The sequence below is a fragment of the Aotus nancymaae genome, unplaced genomic scaffold (assembly GCF_030222135.1).
Source record: "Aotus nancymaae isolate 86718 unplaced genomic scaffold, 86718_ANA_hifiasm-v0.15.2.pri h1tg000003l, whole genome shotgun sequence".
Taxonomy (NCBI): Eukaryota; Metazoa; Chordata; class Mammalia; order Primates; family Aotidae; genus Aotus; species Aotus nancymaae.
This window is the reverse complement of record NW_026988414.1, coordinates 28734937-28748738: the sequence shown is the minus strand read 5'-3', so window position 1 is coordinate 28748738 and position 13802 is coordinate 28734937. Positions and strand designations below refer to the sequence as shown.

The window sequence follows — 13802 nt, the reverse complement described above, 5'->3', positions numbered from 1 at the left end:
AATAAAACGATTTCTTAAGACAAAAATAGTTAAGATGGTCTAAAAACAGCTAAATAAGAGCCACATGTTTAAATGCCTTTCTGTATAGTACTAGTATTCATCTATTAATGGGGTAAGATTGTGAGTTTAATAAAAATGTCCTAACTCAGATATATCAATATGTTTATAAGTTTAAAAAGCATCTAGCTTTGTTTAAAATATTTTATGTATAAGCAGACCATAAGTTTAAGATGAGAGAAAGACATATAAAGTTATGCTGATGATTTAACAAAAGTTACAGGAATGAATGGGAAATCAGGATTACGGCTGATCTTCACAGATAAATGTTTAGACTTTTCCATATCAGTAAGTTACAACTACATGAAAAAAATTAAACAAGTATTTTATTAAAGTACAAAAATCAATCGATTACTTTTAATACTTGTAGCTAGATTTAGTCAACAATAATAAGTGAAAGTAAGTATTAAACTTAGAATTTTAGAGAGCATAAAACACAAGTGTCTAAAAAAAAAAAAACCACAAGCGTCTCCTTTGGTTTTGCCCCTTTAACTCCGAGTGCTCTTGGCCTCTTTATGATGTCACCTTTCAACATCACTAGTTTGAACTTACAATACTTAAGTCCTGGCAAGTCATAGGTGGGGAAAATGTCTCTCCCACGATTGTAAGTCAAATTTTATGTTTTAAAATACTAAAATACTCATTAGCTTTACATTTAACTTCTTTAGTGTGAAGAGGTGTTTATTATATTATTATTGTGCCATTCATAAGTAAAAGATAACGTGTTTAGCAGATGAAGTTTCTCAAGCAACATAACAGATTTTTTGATTCAAGACAAAGCTAGTACATGCATTTCAGCAAAATAGATACCTGGGTTTATATAAGTCTGTTTAGTTTGTTTTTTATTGTGAATCTTACTTGATTTCTTATCACATTGTATTTTGGGTAATATAAAATAAAATAATTTATGATTTTCAGTCAGGAAACCACTTGGAAATTTCTGTGAATAATTTTTGTGTATGTAATAGTGACTGAGGAGTGTGACTGAATTTTAGAGGAGGCATATATCACAGTGGGAACCTTTAGTAAAAAGTGGGTCAGCTCTATCAGAATATTTGAGAATGTGAAATATTTATCTAGTGGTTAGTTGTAAGTGCTGAAATATAATAATGACGATTTAAAACACTGATTTTATATAAATTAACTAAAATCTTTCATTTTTATTTTAATAGCCAAAAAGTAAACTTTGGGACATATGATAATTACATCCCAGGTAAGAAAGCATTCAATTATTTATTTCAAAACATGTGTGATTAATTTTATGGTAAGTATTACTCTCCATTCAAAGTGATAAAGCAAACACTGCCATAGAATCAAATTGATAATCAACTTTCTATTTCCCAAGGAACCTTTCTTACTGGCACATTGAACACCTTTTAGAGATACTTTGCTTCGTTTTGAATCCAAGGAATTTTAAGTATGTTCAGCAACAGAAAGCTGGAAATATTTACGTGTTAGAACTCATACAATCAGATAATCTTACAGTTGAAAAGCAATGTAGAAATTATATAATTACATAAACAATTTCTTGTTTATGTTTATTATATCTAATTTTAAGCTCGATATAATCTATCAGGAATGTTGATTATTCCTCTACAACATTCCTGATAGATTATATCCAGCTTAAAATTGGACCAAAATTTCTTTACTAGGCAAGGCAAATGTATTTGATTTTGGAGGACTTCAAGTATTAATTACTTTCCCCTCAGATATTGAGTTTAAATATGATTTTTTTTTTCTGTACATTTTCCCCGCTGTTCCTATTTTCTTTAAAAGACTCATAGGAAATGTCTATTATGTCCACACGTTAATACTGCATGTATCTAAATGCAATGATGAAATCTCTCATTGGTCTCATTGGTAACCGAAATATCTTGAATCATTTCTATTACAGTTTCCAGCTTACTTCACCCTCCCAGGCACCATTCTGTAGACTTTTTGTCAATTTTCTTTATAAAATACGTCACCTATAACAATGCCATTCTTGGGTGTATAGCATTTACTCTTGTAGCTTGGAAAGTTATTATTAACTAAGGGGATCTTAAGCCTTAGCATTTAGATGAAATCACGTATTTTCTCAATATTTTATGTCGGCATTGTGCTAAGTACTGTGGGAGCTACAAAAGTAGTTAACTTATTTTCTGTTGTTAATAAAACTGTATGCTAACCAAAAGTATGAAGCAAAAACCTGGATTGGAAGAGACAGAATTACAGGAAAGCAGTAAAACTGAATCACCATTTAGTGATATTAGTTTTGCAATGACTACTTTATATAGTTATCTGTAAAACTGGTTAAAATAGAAAAATCAATTTTTATTTTCTCATATTGGTAACAGAAAATTGCAAACATTACCAAATAAATGAAGCCATAATTTGAATCACTTGTTTATTCATTTACATGATATATGTCGCACTTAATGCCATTTCAGCTCTGATGAAATTCTGTTCATTTCAAAATGTGTGTTTTGTCTTTCTTATTTTAGTCAGTGAATTAAGCAAAAAATCATGGAATCAGCAACACTTTGCTCTGTCATTTCCAAAACCACAACGGCCAGGAAAGAAAAGAAGATCAAAACCTTCTCAAATAAGGGACAATACAGTTCCTGTAAGTACTGGAAAGATAATATAATTATCTGTAATAAGTAATAACTTAGAAATAATTGTGACCATAATAAGTAATTATAAGTATCAGTCTTAAGTAATCACTCATGAGTAGTAAGCTTATGAAATCATGTATAGTTTTATGTGTTATAGATCAAAGCTGACAAAGTTTCTGCAATAATGGCAATATTTATCTCTATAGTCCAATGAGGCTATTAAATACTTGAAATGAGGCTAGTGTAACTGAGGAATTGAATTTTACATTTAAATTACATTGAATTAAAGCAAATTCACACGTGGCTATGAAATGCCATATTGAACAGCACAGTTGGAAGTAATTCAAATTCTACTACTTAAAAAAGGTAGATATGCTTTATTTGCATTTTACTGTATACAACTGCCCCCTTTATTTCATATTAACTATTTTCAGGAACCCTTTATTACAAAAAATGTTTCCAATAAGTACAAAAATATGGAGATCCTAGTGTTAGAGTTAGTATGAACTTTCGGAAAATGTTCTTCAGCTGGAGAAATCCCCTCATTTGAGTCATGGGATTACATTATACCTTTAATACTTCCTCAGTTCTGTAATACAGAATTCAGGATTCAGGGTATTGGAAAATAAATATTTCCCAATGTTTCTGGAGTCAACATGGGATATGCATATTTTCAAAGGAAAGTTTTCACAAAATAAATGTATCATTAACTTGTTTATTTTTGAAAATGTATCCCATTAGTAGTGAACAAATTTCTTTTTCTTTTTTTCTTTGTGAATTTATTTTTTCATTGTTTGTTAATATTTGTATCAATATTGGCTATTTTTGTCATTTAGTTTTGTACATGTTTAATTAGAAGTTGAAAATAAAATGCACAATCTCAAACTAACATTCCCTGTTACAGATTTTATTATTTAGGTTACCAATCTGATGATACTCAATTTGTAACTCACCAAGCAATAGGAGTTTCGGGCTTTTAACTATGAGTAGCATTCTAAATTTCAGAGACTCTGAAAATGAAAATAGACTAAGATATGCTTCAATCTGAAACTATTAGATATTAGAGAATAGTTTCCGAGTTACCAAAAAATAGAAGGTGGACAAGATATTCCAAGAATTCTCAAGAACATAGAGCTTTATTTTTTTTTTTTTAAAGCCTCCTATGATTGTGAAGAGAGGTTCTGATATGCCTTGAATCAATGGAGGTCTCCACCAATTTGAACCTAAAATCCTGAGGGAACTATGAAGGTCCTATGAACTGAACATAAGCTCCAAATAAAGCATGATTATTCACTAGTTTAAAAAAGAGGGTGAAAATTTGAAAAACAGAACCAAAATAAATGATGAAATCTGTAACTTCCCCACTTTTTAACAAAAGCTAAAATCTCTTTATGGTTAAAGTTAAAATATATTTGGGATATACTAATAAAAAACTGTGTAATTCACCCACAAGTTGTTCATCATTATTATAACCAATCTTTCAGAAAATTGATGAAGAACAATTAAGAGGAGGTCATAGACGACCATTATGGATGTACCGTTCTTTAATGAGAATTTCCGAGAGACCGTCTGTTTATTTAGCTGCCAGGAGGCAGCCTCTCAAACCGACTCGTACTGCCAAGGTGGATTCTAAAGCAGCAGGTGGAGACAACTTACTGCTTTTATATTATCTCTGTAAATTTTCTGATTAGGTTTCTATTAGAATTTTATCAGGTTTGGATTTTCTCATTTTAAGAAATATTTGAATATTTATCCCCAGATATTGGTAAGAAAGGTGAAGACAAGACAGCAGAGGACACAACAGGTTCCGAATCAGAATTAAAACAAGGGAAAACAGATTTAAAGAAAGGCAAGGATGTAGATAAAGGAAAAGATGAAAAGCTAGATGCAAAGAAAGATGATAGCAAAAAAGGTGAAAAAGATGCAAAGAAGGGAAAAGACTCAGCTACAGAATCTGAAGATGAAAAAGGAGGTGCAAAGAAAGATGCCAAAGATGATAAAAAAGATTCAAAGAAGGGCAAGGATTCAACCACAGAATCAGAATCTGCAAAAGCAGATGAAAAGAAGGATGAGGATGGGAAAAAAGATGCAAAGAAAGGTGATGAACTGAAGGAGGCCAAGAAAGATGCAAAGGAGAATGAAAAGGATAAGAAAGATAAGAAGCAGCCCAGTAGTACAAACAGTGACTCAAAGGATGATGCCAAGAAAGAGTCTAAGAAGGATGCCAAGAAAGATGCAAAGAAAGATTCTGACAAAGAATCTTCTGATTCAAAGAAGGATGAAAAGAAAGATGCAAAGAATCCAAAGAAGGATGCAAAGAAGGATGCAAAGAAGGATGCAAAGAAGGATGCAAAGAAAGATGCAAAGAAGGATCCAAAGAAGGATGCAAAGAAGGATGCAAAGAAGGATGCAAAGAAGGATGCAAAGAAGAAGGGCTGGTGGGCCTTAAATAAGAATTCAAACTGAAAGAATAATTCAAAAGCAAATTTGATGAAACAATAGTGGTAGTCTGCAACGAATTTGTGAGTAAAAAAGAAGTTTCAAAGAATTAAGTGATGTTTAAAAGGGGGCAAAGAAGGATACAAAGGAGAACTCAGAAGAAATTTATAAAAATATAAGAAAGATGTTAAAAAAATTAAGGGGGGATCCATTGAAAGACTTGAAGAATGCATATGCTTAAATTTGGGGATAGGAAGGATTCAATGAATGATCTCTAGAAAGATTTAAAGAAGAATATTCAAATAAGGATGTAGAAGATAAGGACACTAAATCCATGAAGACATACACACACACGTTTAATAAAGGCTTAAAAAACCCAAGGAGGGAGATGTTGTATCTATAGATTTAAAATAATCTCAAACTGCATCCACAAATTTAGAGAAAGAAATATAGGAGCCATGAATTGAAGTTAAACATCTTTAAGAAAGTCTACTTTCAAGTAAATATAGCATCCCTCTGGGGAAAAAAAAAAGAAGAAGTAAAAGAAAAAATTACTTCCTTATGAGCCAACATCTTTCTTTCTGAAGTTTAAACAACCACAACCATGTTTATGGTTGTTGGATGTCCCACTTCCAAGCCAAAAGAAGCACTCTTGGTAAGTTAGTTTGGTTTTATTTTAAGCCAGATTGAATGAATGTTTTTCTTTTTAATTTTTGTGGGCACATAGTAGATGTAACAATCATTGAACCAAATTATAGTTAGATAGAAGGAATAAGTTCAAAAGATCTATTGTACAGCATGGTGACTGCCGTTAATGATAACGTATTATCTGAAAAATGCAAAGAGAATGAACATTGTCTTCTCATCGCATAAATGATAACCATGTGAGATGACACGTCAATTAGCAAGATTTCAGCATTCCACAATGTATACATACTTCATAACATCCTATTGTTCACGATAAATTAAAATAAATAAATTTGAAATACAAATTATTGAACCGCTGTAGAGGTTTAAATTGACACTGTTCTTATATTATCGCTGTAATTTTATGTTTCTTTTAGAATTTTATCAAGTTTGGACTCTCTCATTTTAAGAAATATTTGAAGACCATGGAGAGACAACCAAGTAAATGAAGTTTTAGAAAGTGCCCTTGAAAAGCTTAGGGAAGTCTCTCATGAGGGAGAGGATACTAGCCTATAATATCTGATATTACTACCAATTCACCATACAAAGTTTTAAAATAGAAAGTAGCCAATTTATTTTGATTTAAAGAAGGACAAAAATCAAATTGTCTAAATAACCAACAAAAACAAATTTAAATGAGGCATATGAAAGAGCTACTTGATAAACAGCTAAATACATCACAAAACTAAATAAACCAGAATTTAGCAGAGTGTAACAACGGATATATACATCAGATTTACTTAGATGTGAAAACAATTAACTTTTTATCTTTAAAACTATATTAAACTCTTTTGTGACCCATAAGTCCTATTGATTTGAGGAAAAATAAAAAGCAATATTAAGGAAAATGCAATATCCTTGAACTTCCCAGTTAGTGGCAATCCATTTATTTCTGATTTACCATTTTCTCAAATAAACTCAATGTTGTTGCAGAACTTGCTAAATGATTTTCTCTCCCCTTTATTCTTCCTGACATAAACTTTGGAGGCAACATAAACCTTCTCCTGGACATTAAAGGAAGGGTAATAGGAGCTATTCTGTATGTTCTCAAGAGCTAGCTTCCGAGGAACAGTAAGGAATAATTGTTTTGCTTTAACATTAAACCTTGGGTCCTTTCTCTCCTATATCGACTACTAAAAGTCAGTGGTTATTATAACTCATGATCTGCCAGGTGATCTGACCTTGTTAGTCTGGATGAGCAATAATGGCAGAGAGAGAGAGTCAAATCCAGGCCCTTTGTTCTCTTCCATTCCCTCTAGGAACCTGCTCAACATGTTCCTCTGCTGATAGTGAAATTATGTGTTCAGATTGTTAAACTTTTCTGGAAATGTTGGCATCTCACTGAGGATTTAGGAAATCATTTCAAATCCTCTTTTTCCTCTGTAAAAAGGCCCTTAACATTATTTTAACCAATAGGATTCAAAAATCAGGTTTTAGATTGAAATTTAATGTACAATGATGGAAAAATTGAACTTCTACCTTTACTATCCACATATACACATATATGGCAAAAATAGAAGATACAATTTAAAATAATCTATATCATTTTAAGTGGTATCAAAAATATCAAATACCTAGGAATGAACATAATGGTATATAAAATTTCTACAGTAAAAACCACAAAATATTACTTAATTAAAGACCTAAATAAGTAAATAAATATACCACATGTATGTATTAGATAATTTAGTATTTTAAAGATGAAATTCTGTAAGACTATATCTGAAGGTTCAACTTGGGAAGTAAAAGTTGTATATGCCCTGATAGAGTTTGCATCCAGAAAGTAGGAGATGATGATCATAAAGAGGCATGTGGGTGTTAACAAAATAATATCATGAGGTTCCTTTATGTTTCATGCATACATATATTTTAAATCTTTTAATGAAGAATAAATAAAAGGGAAAGTATAAAATATACTTGAATGAGCAGATTCACATATCTAACAATATTGATTGTTAATATTGAATTTAAATGGAATTTTAAAATTTAAAGTCAGCGATTTTTAGAATGAATAAAAACAAAACTTCCTTTACTTTTATTAAATAAGACACAAATCTGAAATTATAATTACATAGGAAAGTTGATGCTACAGGATATAAAACATATAACCATCAAAATCTAAAGAATGGAATAGCCATACTATTATCAGATACAGTTCAAGTTAAAATAAAAGTATTTGTTATAAAGATCCTAATGATAAAATGAACAGTTCTTCTGAAAGTCAGAGAAGACCTCCATTGTAAACAAGTGAGTGTCTAATTGTTTCAGCTGCTATTTACATGAACAGAATAAAGACCCAAAACTGACAAAATGTTTAGACTATACTAAACTATATCTTTTGTAGAGGATAAGATATTTCTTTCTAGTAACTGATATGTAGAGAAGAAAAAAAAGGAAAAAAGGAAAAGTTCTATTCAAATGACAGTTAACAAATATTTATACAAGACATATATTGAACCTGCTCCAACAATTAGAGTGTACACATTTTGAAGCTCACATGATTTGAATATCTATCAGGTTACACAGTCCGATAAATGCAACGTCTTATGTGAAAAGTTCACTTTAATTTTATTAAAGATTTATAAGTTCAATCATATGGTAACTATTTTTAGGTTCTTGAAAAAACTCCATACAGTTTTCAATAATAGTTGTACTAATTTATGTTCCCATCAGTACACAGGTATTCCCTTTTCTCTACATCTTTGCCAACACTTAACTTTTCTCTTTTTAATAATAGCCATAATAATGAGGTGATATCTCATTATTGTTTTAATTTGCATTAAAATTCCAATGATTAACGATACTGAATTTTTTTCATTTATCTGTTGCCATTTGTATATCTTCTTTAGAGTAATATCTATTTAAGTCGTTTGCCCTTTTTCAATAAGGTTATATACTTTCCTTGCATTGTATTGTTCAAGATCCTTATTTATTTTGGATATTAACCCTTTATCTGATACAGTGCTTGGAAATATTTTTCCAAATCCATAGGTTTTTCTTCACTCTGCTCTTTCCTCTCTTGTGTGTAGCTTTTTAGGTTGACATAATAATATTTAGCTATTTTTGCTTTGCTTGCCTGAGATTTTGGAGTCAAATCCAAAACATCGCAGGCCAGACCAATGTCACGTAGTTTCCCCTTTGTTTTCTTCTAATGGTTTTACAGGTTGTGCTCTTACATATGTCTTTAATTCATTTTGAATTTACTTTGTATTGAACATGGTGTGAGATAAGGGTCCAATTTTATTCCTCGTGTGGATATCTACTTTTCCTTACACATTGTATTCAGAATTACCTTTTTCTCATTGTGTGTTCTTGGCACCTTTATCAAAAATCAATTGGCCACAAATACCTGGGTTAAATTCTGGGCTCTCTATTCTGTCTGTTAGCTGATGTGTCTGTCTTTGTGCTAGTAACATACTGCTTTAATTCCTATACCTTGTAATAGAATTTAAAATTAGGTAGTAGGTAGTTTGATGCCTCTAGCTTTTTTTTTTTTTTTTTGATCAAGATTGCCTTGCTGTTAGACATGTTTGTGATTCCTTACTGTATTATATATTAATTACACACATACACACATATACACATATGTGAGACCAGTATGCCAGAGATAACTGGACTTCCATGTTCATTTCAGCATTATTCACAATAGCCACATTATGGAAGGAGCATAAATGCCTATCAATGGATGAATGGATAAAGAAAATGTGGCATATATATATGTAATAGAATACTATTCAGCCTTTAAAAAGAAGGAAATTCTATCATTTTCAACAACATAGATGAAACTAGAGGACATTAGGTTAAGGGAAGTAAACCAGATATAGACAGACAAATACTGCATGATTTCACTTGTATGTGGACTCTAAAACAATTGCACTAATTGAAGCAGAAGGCAGAATGGTTGTTAAAAGAAGATGGGGAGTTGGGAGAATGAATAATTGGTACAAGGTTTCAGCTGGACAGGAGGAACAAGTTTTGTGAGATCTATTGTACAGCACAGTAATATAGTTAACAACTTTGTATTATATATTTCTAATTGCTAAAAGAGTAATTTCAAATGTTCTTACCATAAAAAATGATGTATTAGAGGTGATAGGTATTTTAATTAGCCTGGTAAAATAATGTCATATTATATACATATATCATAACTTCTATTTGTACTCCATGAATATATACAATTATAATTTGTCAATACGCACTTAAAAAACAAAATTAGAAAATATGTGTTTATATGTGTATGTGTGTGCAATCAAGTGTGTTATTATTTCTTTAGAATTTTCATGACTTTTTGCAGATATCTATTAATTATTTACCAGTCTTAGATATTCTATGACAAAGCCCTTGATTTACAAATATATACTTTATGGTTTTGGTCTATGTTGTAGACCCAATGACTTTCATTACATATGTAATTATTTACAATATACAATAATTATTGAAATACAATGGATTTTGTCTTAAATGCCTTGAATTCCCAAGTCCTAAAATCAGCAATTTTATTTTCATTTTCTCCAAATGAAAATGATGTTTATATTAAATGGACACTGCTATTAGAGAAGAGTAGGAAGAAGATACATTGCTTAAGAACAGTGAACTAACAGTTAATACTCCAGAAACATCAAGTTCTAATTTTAGACATATAAGAGTATTGTTTGAAGTGTAGAAGTGCACATTTTTCTTCTATTACCACTGGCTATGAGTTTAGCCCCAGCCATAAACATTAATCACATCTTCACACTGCTCTATCACATAGAGAATGTTGTAAGAAAAGAAGGTACTAAACAGTATAGAGATGATTAAGACCATGAGCTTGGGAAACCAAAGGAAGAATGATACACAGAGAAAGCAAATATATGAAGGAACATACTGGAAGCATAACAGAACCTTGGCTAGGAAGACTCTTCAAGGTTTTGTTATTCAAGGTCTATGTTATGTACTGAATTTATTTTTAGTAATGATTCATAGGAAAATGGTATACGTGAGCTTATCACAGCTCTTATGTGATTTTCGTTTGCTGGGCATTTAAATTTCACCAAAACATTGTCCTTCCAATATTTGTAGACTATGCATTAATTTTTCCAAAGGTTTAAAGGTCTTTAAATAATCATCAGTTCAGTTTTGTAGATCGAGAAATGTGACAATATTGGTACTACAACATGAATTTAACATAGCGCACATATTAACTTGAAATAATTTGACAGACTTTGTACTATAATTGTAATTAATTTGTATAACTAGAGTAGAAAATATTCACATTATTTCTCCCATAAATATTTTCAGGTATACACTGAGAAACTGGAAATAGCAGAAATATTATTATTATTCTAGATTTTATTACCAAACCTTGGAATTTATCTCACACAATTAAAAGAAGAAAAACTCTTCGATTTTTAGCCACTCTTGAAATATAAATATAACATTACCAAAAAGAAAAGAAATGGATAATTCTGTTTATTCACTCAACCTCTAGTTAAACTTTGTAGTTTTCACTAGGACTTCTATCACACAGAGGAAAAAATATAAATTTTTGGCACTAATGATTCTATATTTTAATATTCCTATTTCTCATATTATTATACTATACCCTATGTACTAAATTACCAAGGGACTACAGTTGGTGATAAAATATTTTTAAGATACATTCAATTTTGAACTTAATATTAATCATTAAAAGTCTAATTACATAAGAAAAACAACATCATTACAAATTTTGAAATTGAATAAACCTGTCAGTTAAAAAAAAAACTATGCATTTTTAACTGAATATTTTAATTGAATATATTAAAATACTCAATTTTAATTGAATATTTAATAAGAATTTAAGAGATCTGTTTTTATATCTGTGTTTCTAATTCCATATTAAACACCTCAATAATAAAATAAAATAAAGCAAAATATACAAATAAAAAAATTGTTAAAGATATATTTTAAATAAATATCACTAATTGATGTCTACTTATTCTAACTTATTTTCCTGAGAAATCAATATCATTAATCTTAAAATAATAAAAATTAGTGAAAAGAGGCACAAAAGTTGTAAGTCATATATGAAATGAATTGTGTACCAAGTGAGAAGTCTCATACCAAAACTTTATAATCAAGAAAATGCTTTTAAAAGCAGCAAAATGCAAACTTATTGCACAGTTACAATCATATTCAAGTTATCTCTCAAATGCTTAATCTACAAAATCTTTAACAGCAGCAGCAAAAATAACTAATATTTATTCACTACCATTTGCTAAACATTTTCCTAGTATTATCGCGTAATCCTCACAACAATTCTAATATATCTCCATTTAAGTGAAGTTTAGGTTAAGTAACAATAAATTTGCACAGATAGTGCAAAAGCAGAATTTGAGTCTGAATGAACCTTGCATGATACCAATATTTAGAAGATGGTTATATAGTGTAACTGTTTGTGGATTTGGGGAATTTTTCTTGAACATCACAGGCTCAGTTTCTTCATATCCTATGTATCTTGATTTGCAAAAATGTATAGTTACGTTAAAATTACATAAAATTATATTATCTATGTAATAATCCTAATACAGAATTTCTTAAGAAGGCAGTTGTTCTACTCATAATTGCTCACCATCAGCCTCCAAGAAACCTCTTCTACTACTACTATTCCCACTCTCTATACCCTTTGTGTCTGCTCAGTAAGCGTTGCACGTAGCTTAGTAATTTACATGAGTTGTATTTGCAGGAATGTGCTGTATTGAACAAATACAGGAATTAAAAATACGCATTAGAAACCTTGATCAACCATTATATAACAATAAAAAGGGACTGAGAAGCAGAATAAAAAATATTACAGTCAAAGAATGGAAGAATACCAGTGTACACCTAAGAATATTGATTCTAGAAAAACATCAGAAAAAATAATGACTGGATATAGACTATCTGCTAATGATTACTAACGTTCTCTAAGCCCTCCAACATAAAGATTTCCTTGGATATATATGTATGGAGTGACAGTCAACGCTGAAACAGTCCCTACATGCATATACACACATACAAATAAATGGCAGGGTTTTTATTATTTTATTCATTATTTTTCACTAAGAGGACAATATGAATTGTACTGCATTCTTTTGTGAATTTGTAAGTTGAGAATTTTTTTCTTTGGTTTGCTTAACTTTTAATATAACTTTAAAATGTAGGTTTTTCAAGTATTATGGGACATGAAATAGTTATATTTCATGAAAAGTGTTTCACATGTAACATCGTCACATAGCTTTGATGGCTAAGTAACTTACTGAATTTTGGTATTTCAGGTTGAGGAATTTAAGCTATTTCTATAGAAAAGGTGACAGTCATTCTGTAATGGTACTTGAAACCTGATGAAACTACATGAGTGACAAAAAAAGGGTGCAAGTGTAGCTAACTGATTTTGAAAAATTGGGCAGGAAAGGATGGCCAAGAGGGTAAGACATAATTAATACAATTTCAAAAGGGCTCAATTTTGCAGGAGATGGCAAAATCCAAAATCACTGCTCTGTGGGTTTATACAGTAATGTTTTCTAAACTTTATTTATGAAGTAAACAGAAAAGTTTCCCTCTAGAGAAAAAGGTATTAATCTAAGTTTCATAAACATCACAAACTTAAATGCAAGTTTTATAGCTATTTGCATTATTTTAGTACAAAATTTGGCCTCTTTAACAAATGAGAGTCCAGGAAAAATATGAAAGGAAGTTTGAAAATCACATTATTCCACTTTTCCTCGAAACATATATCTTTGTCAAATTACAAAGAAATAATTTGCTAATACTGAGATCGTTCTCCTTAAAAGTGAAAGGGGGAAGGTAGAGCGTTTTTTGTTGTTGTCAGTTTGTTTGTTTGTAGATAGAGTCTCACTCTGTTGTCCTGACTGGAGTGCAGTGGGTGCAATCTCAGACTCACTGCAACCTCCACCTCTGGGTCCAAGTGATTCTCCTGCCACACCCTCTCTCGTAGCTGGGATTATAGGTGTGCACCACCACATCCAGCTAATTTTTTTTGTTTTTCTTTGTTGGGTTCTT

General features: G+C 30.6%; 1 protein-coding gene across 1 annotated transcript; it reads left to right on the top strand.

The window, feature by feature from the left end:
• The first annotated feature begins 644 nt into the window (after window positions 1-644).
• On the top strand, window positions 645-5120 carry CYLC2 (cylicin 2). Its single transcript, XM_012467130.3, has 5 exons — window positions 645-661; window positions 1230-1270; window positions 2541-2662; window positions 4139-4295; window positions 4414-5120. The coding sequence occupies exons 1-5, from the start codon at window positions 645-647 to the stop codon at window positions 5118-5120; spliced, it is 1044 nt and encodes a 347-aa protein (XP_012322553.3).
• The last annotated feature ends 8682 nt before the right edge of the window (window positions 5121-13802 follow it).

Excerpts from the sequence above, each read along its gene's own strand:
- CYLC2 (XM_012467130.3), top strand. Across the intron at positions 1,271-2,540 it reads ATATGATAATTACATCCCAG|TCAGTGAATTAAGCAAAAAA; the intron begins GTAAGAAAGCAT and ends TTCTTATTTTAG. Across the intron at positions 4,296-4,413 it reads GGTGGATTCTAAAGCAGCAG|ATATTGGTAAGAAAGGTGAA; the intron begins GTGGAGACAACT and ends ATTTATCCCCAG.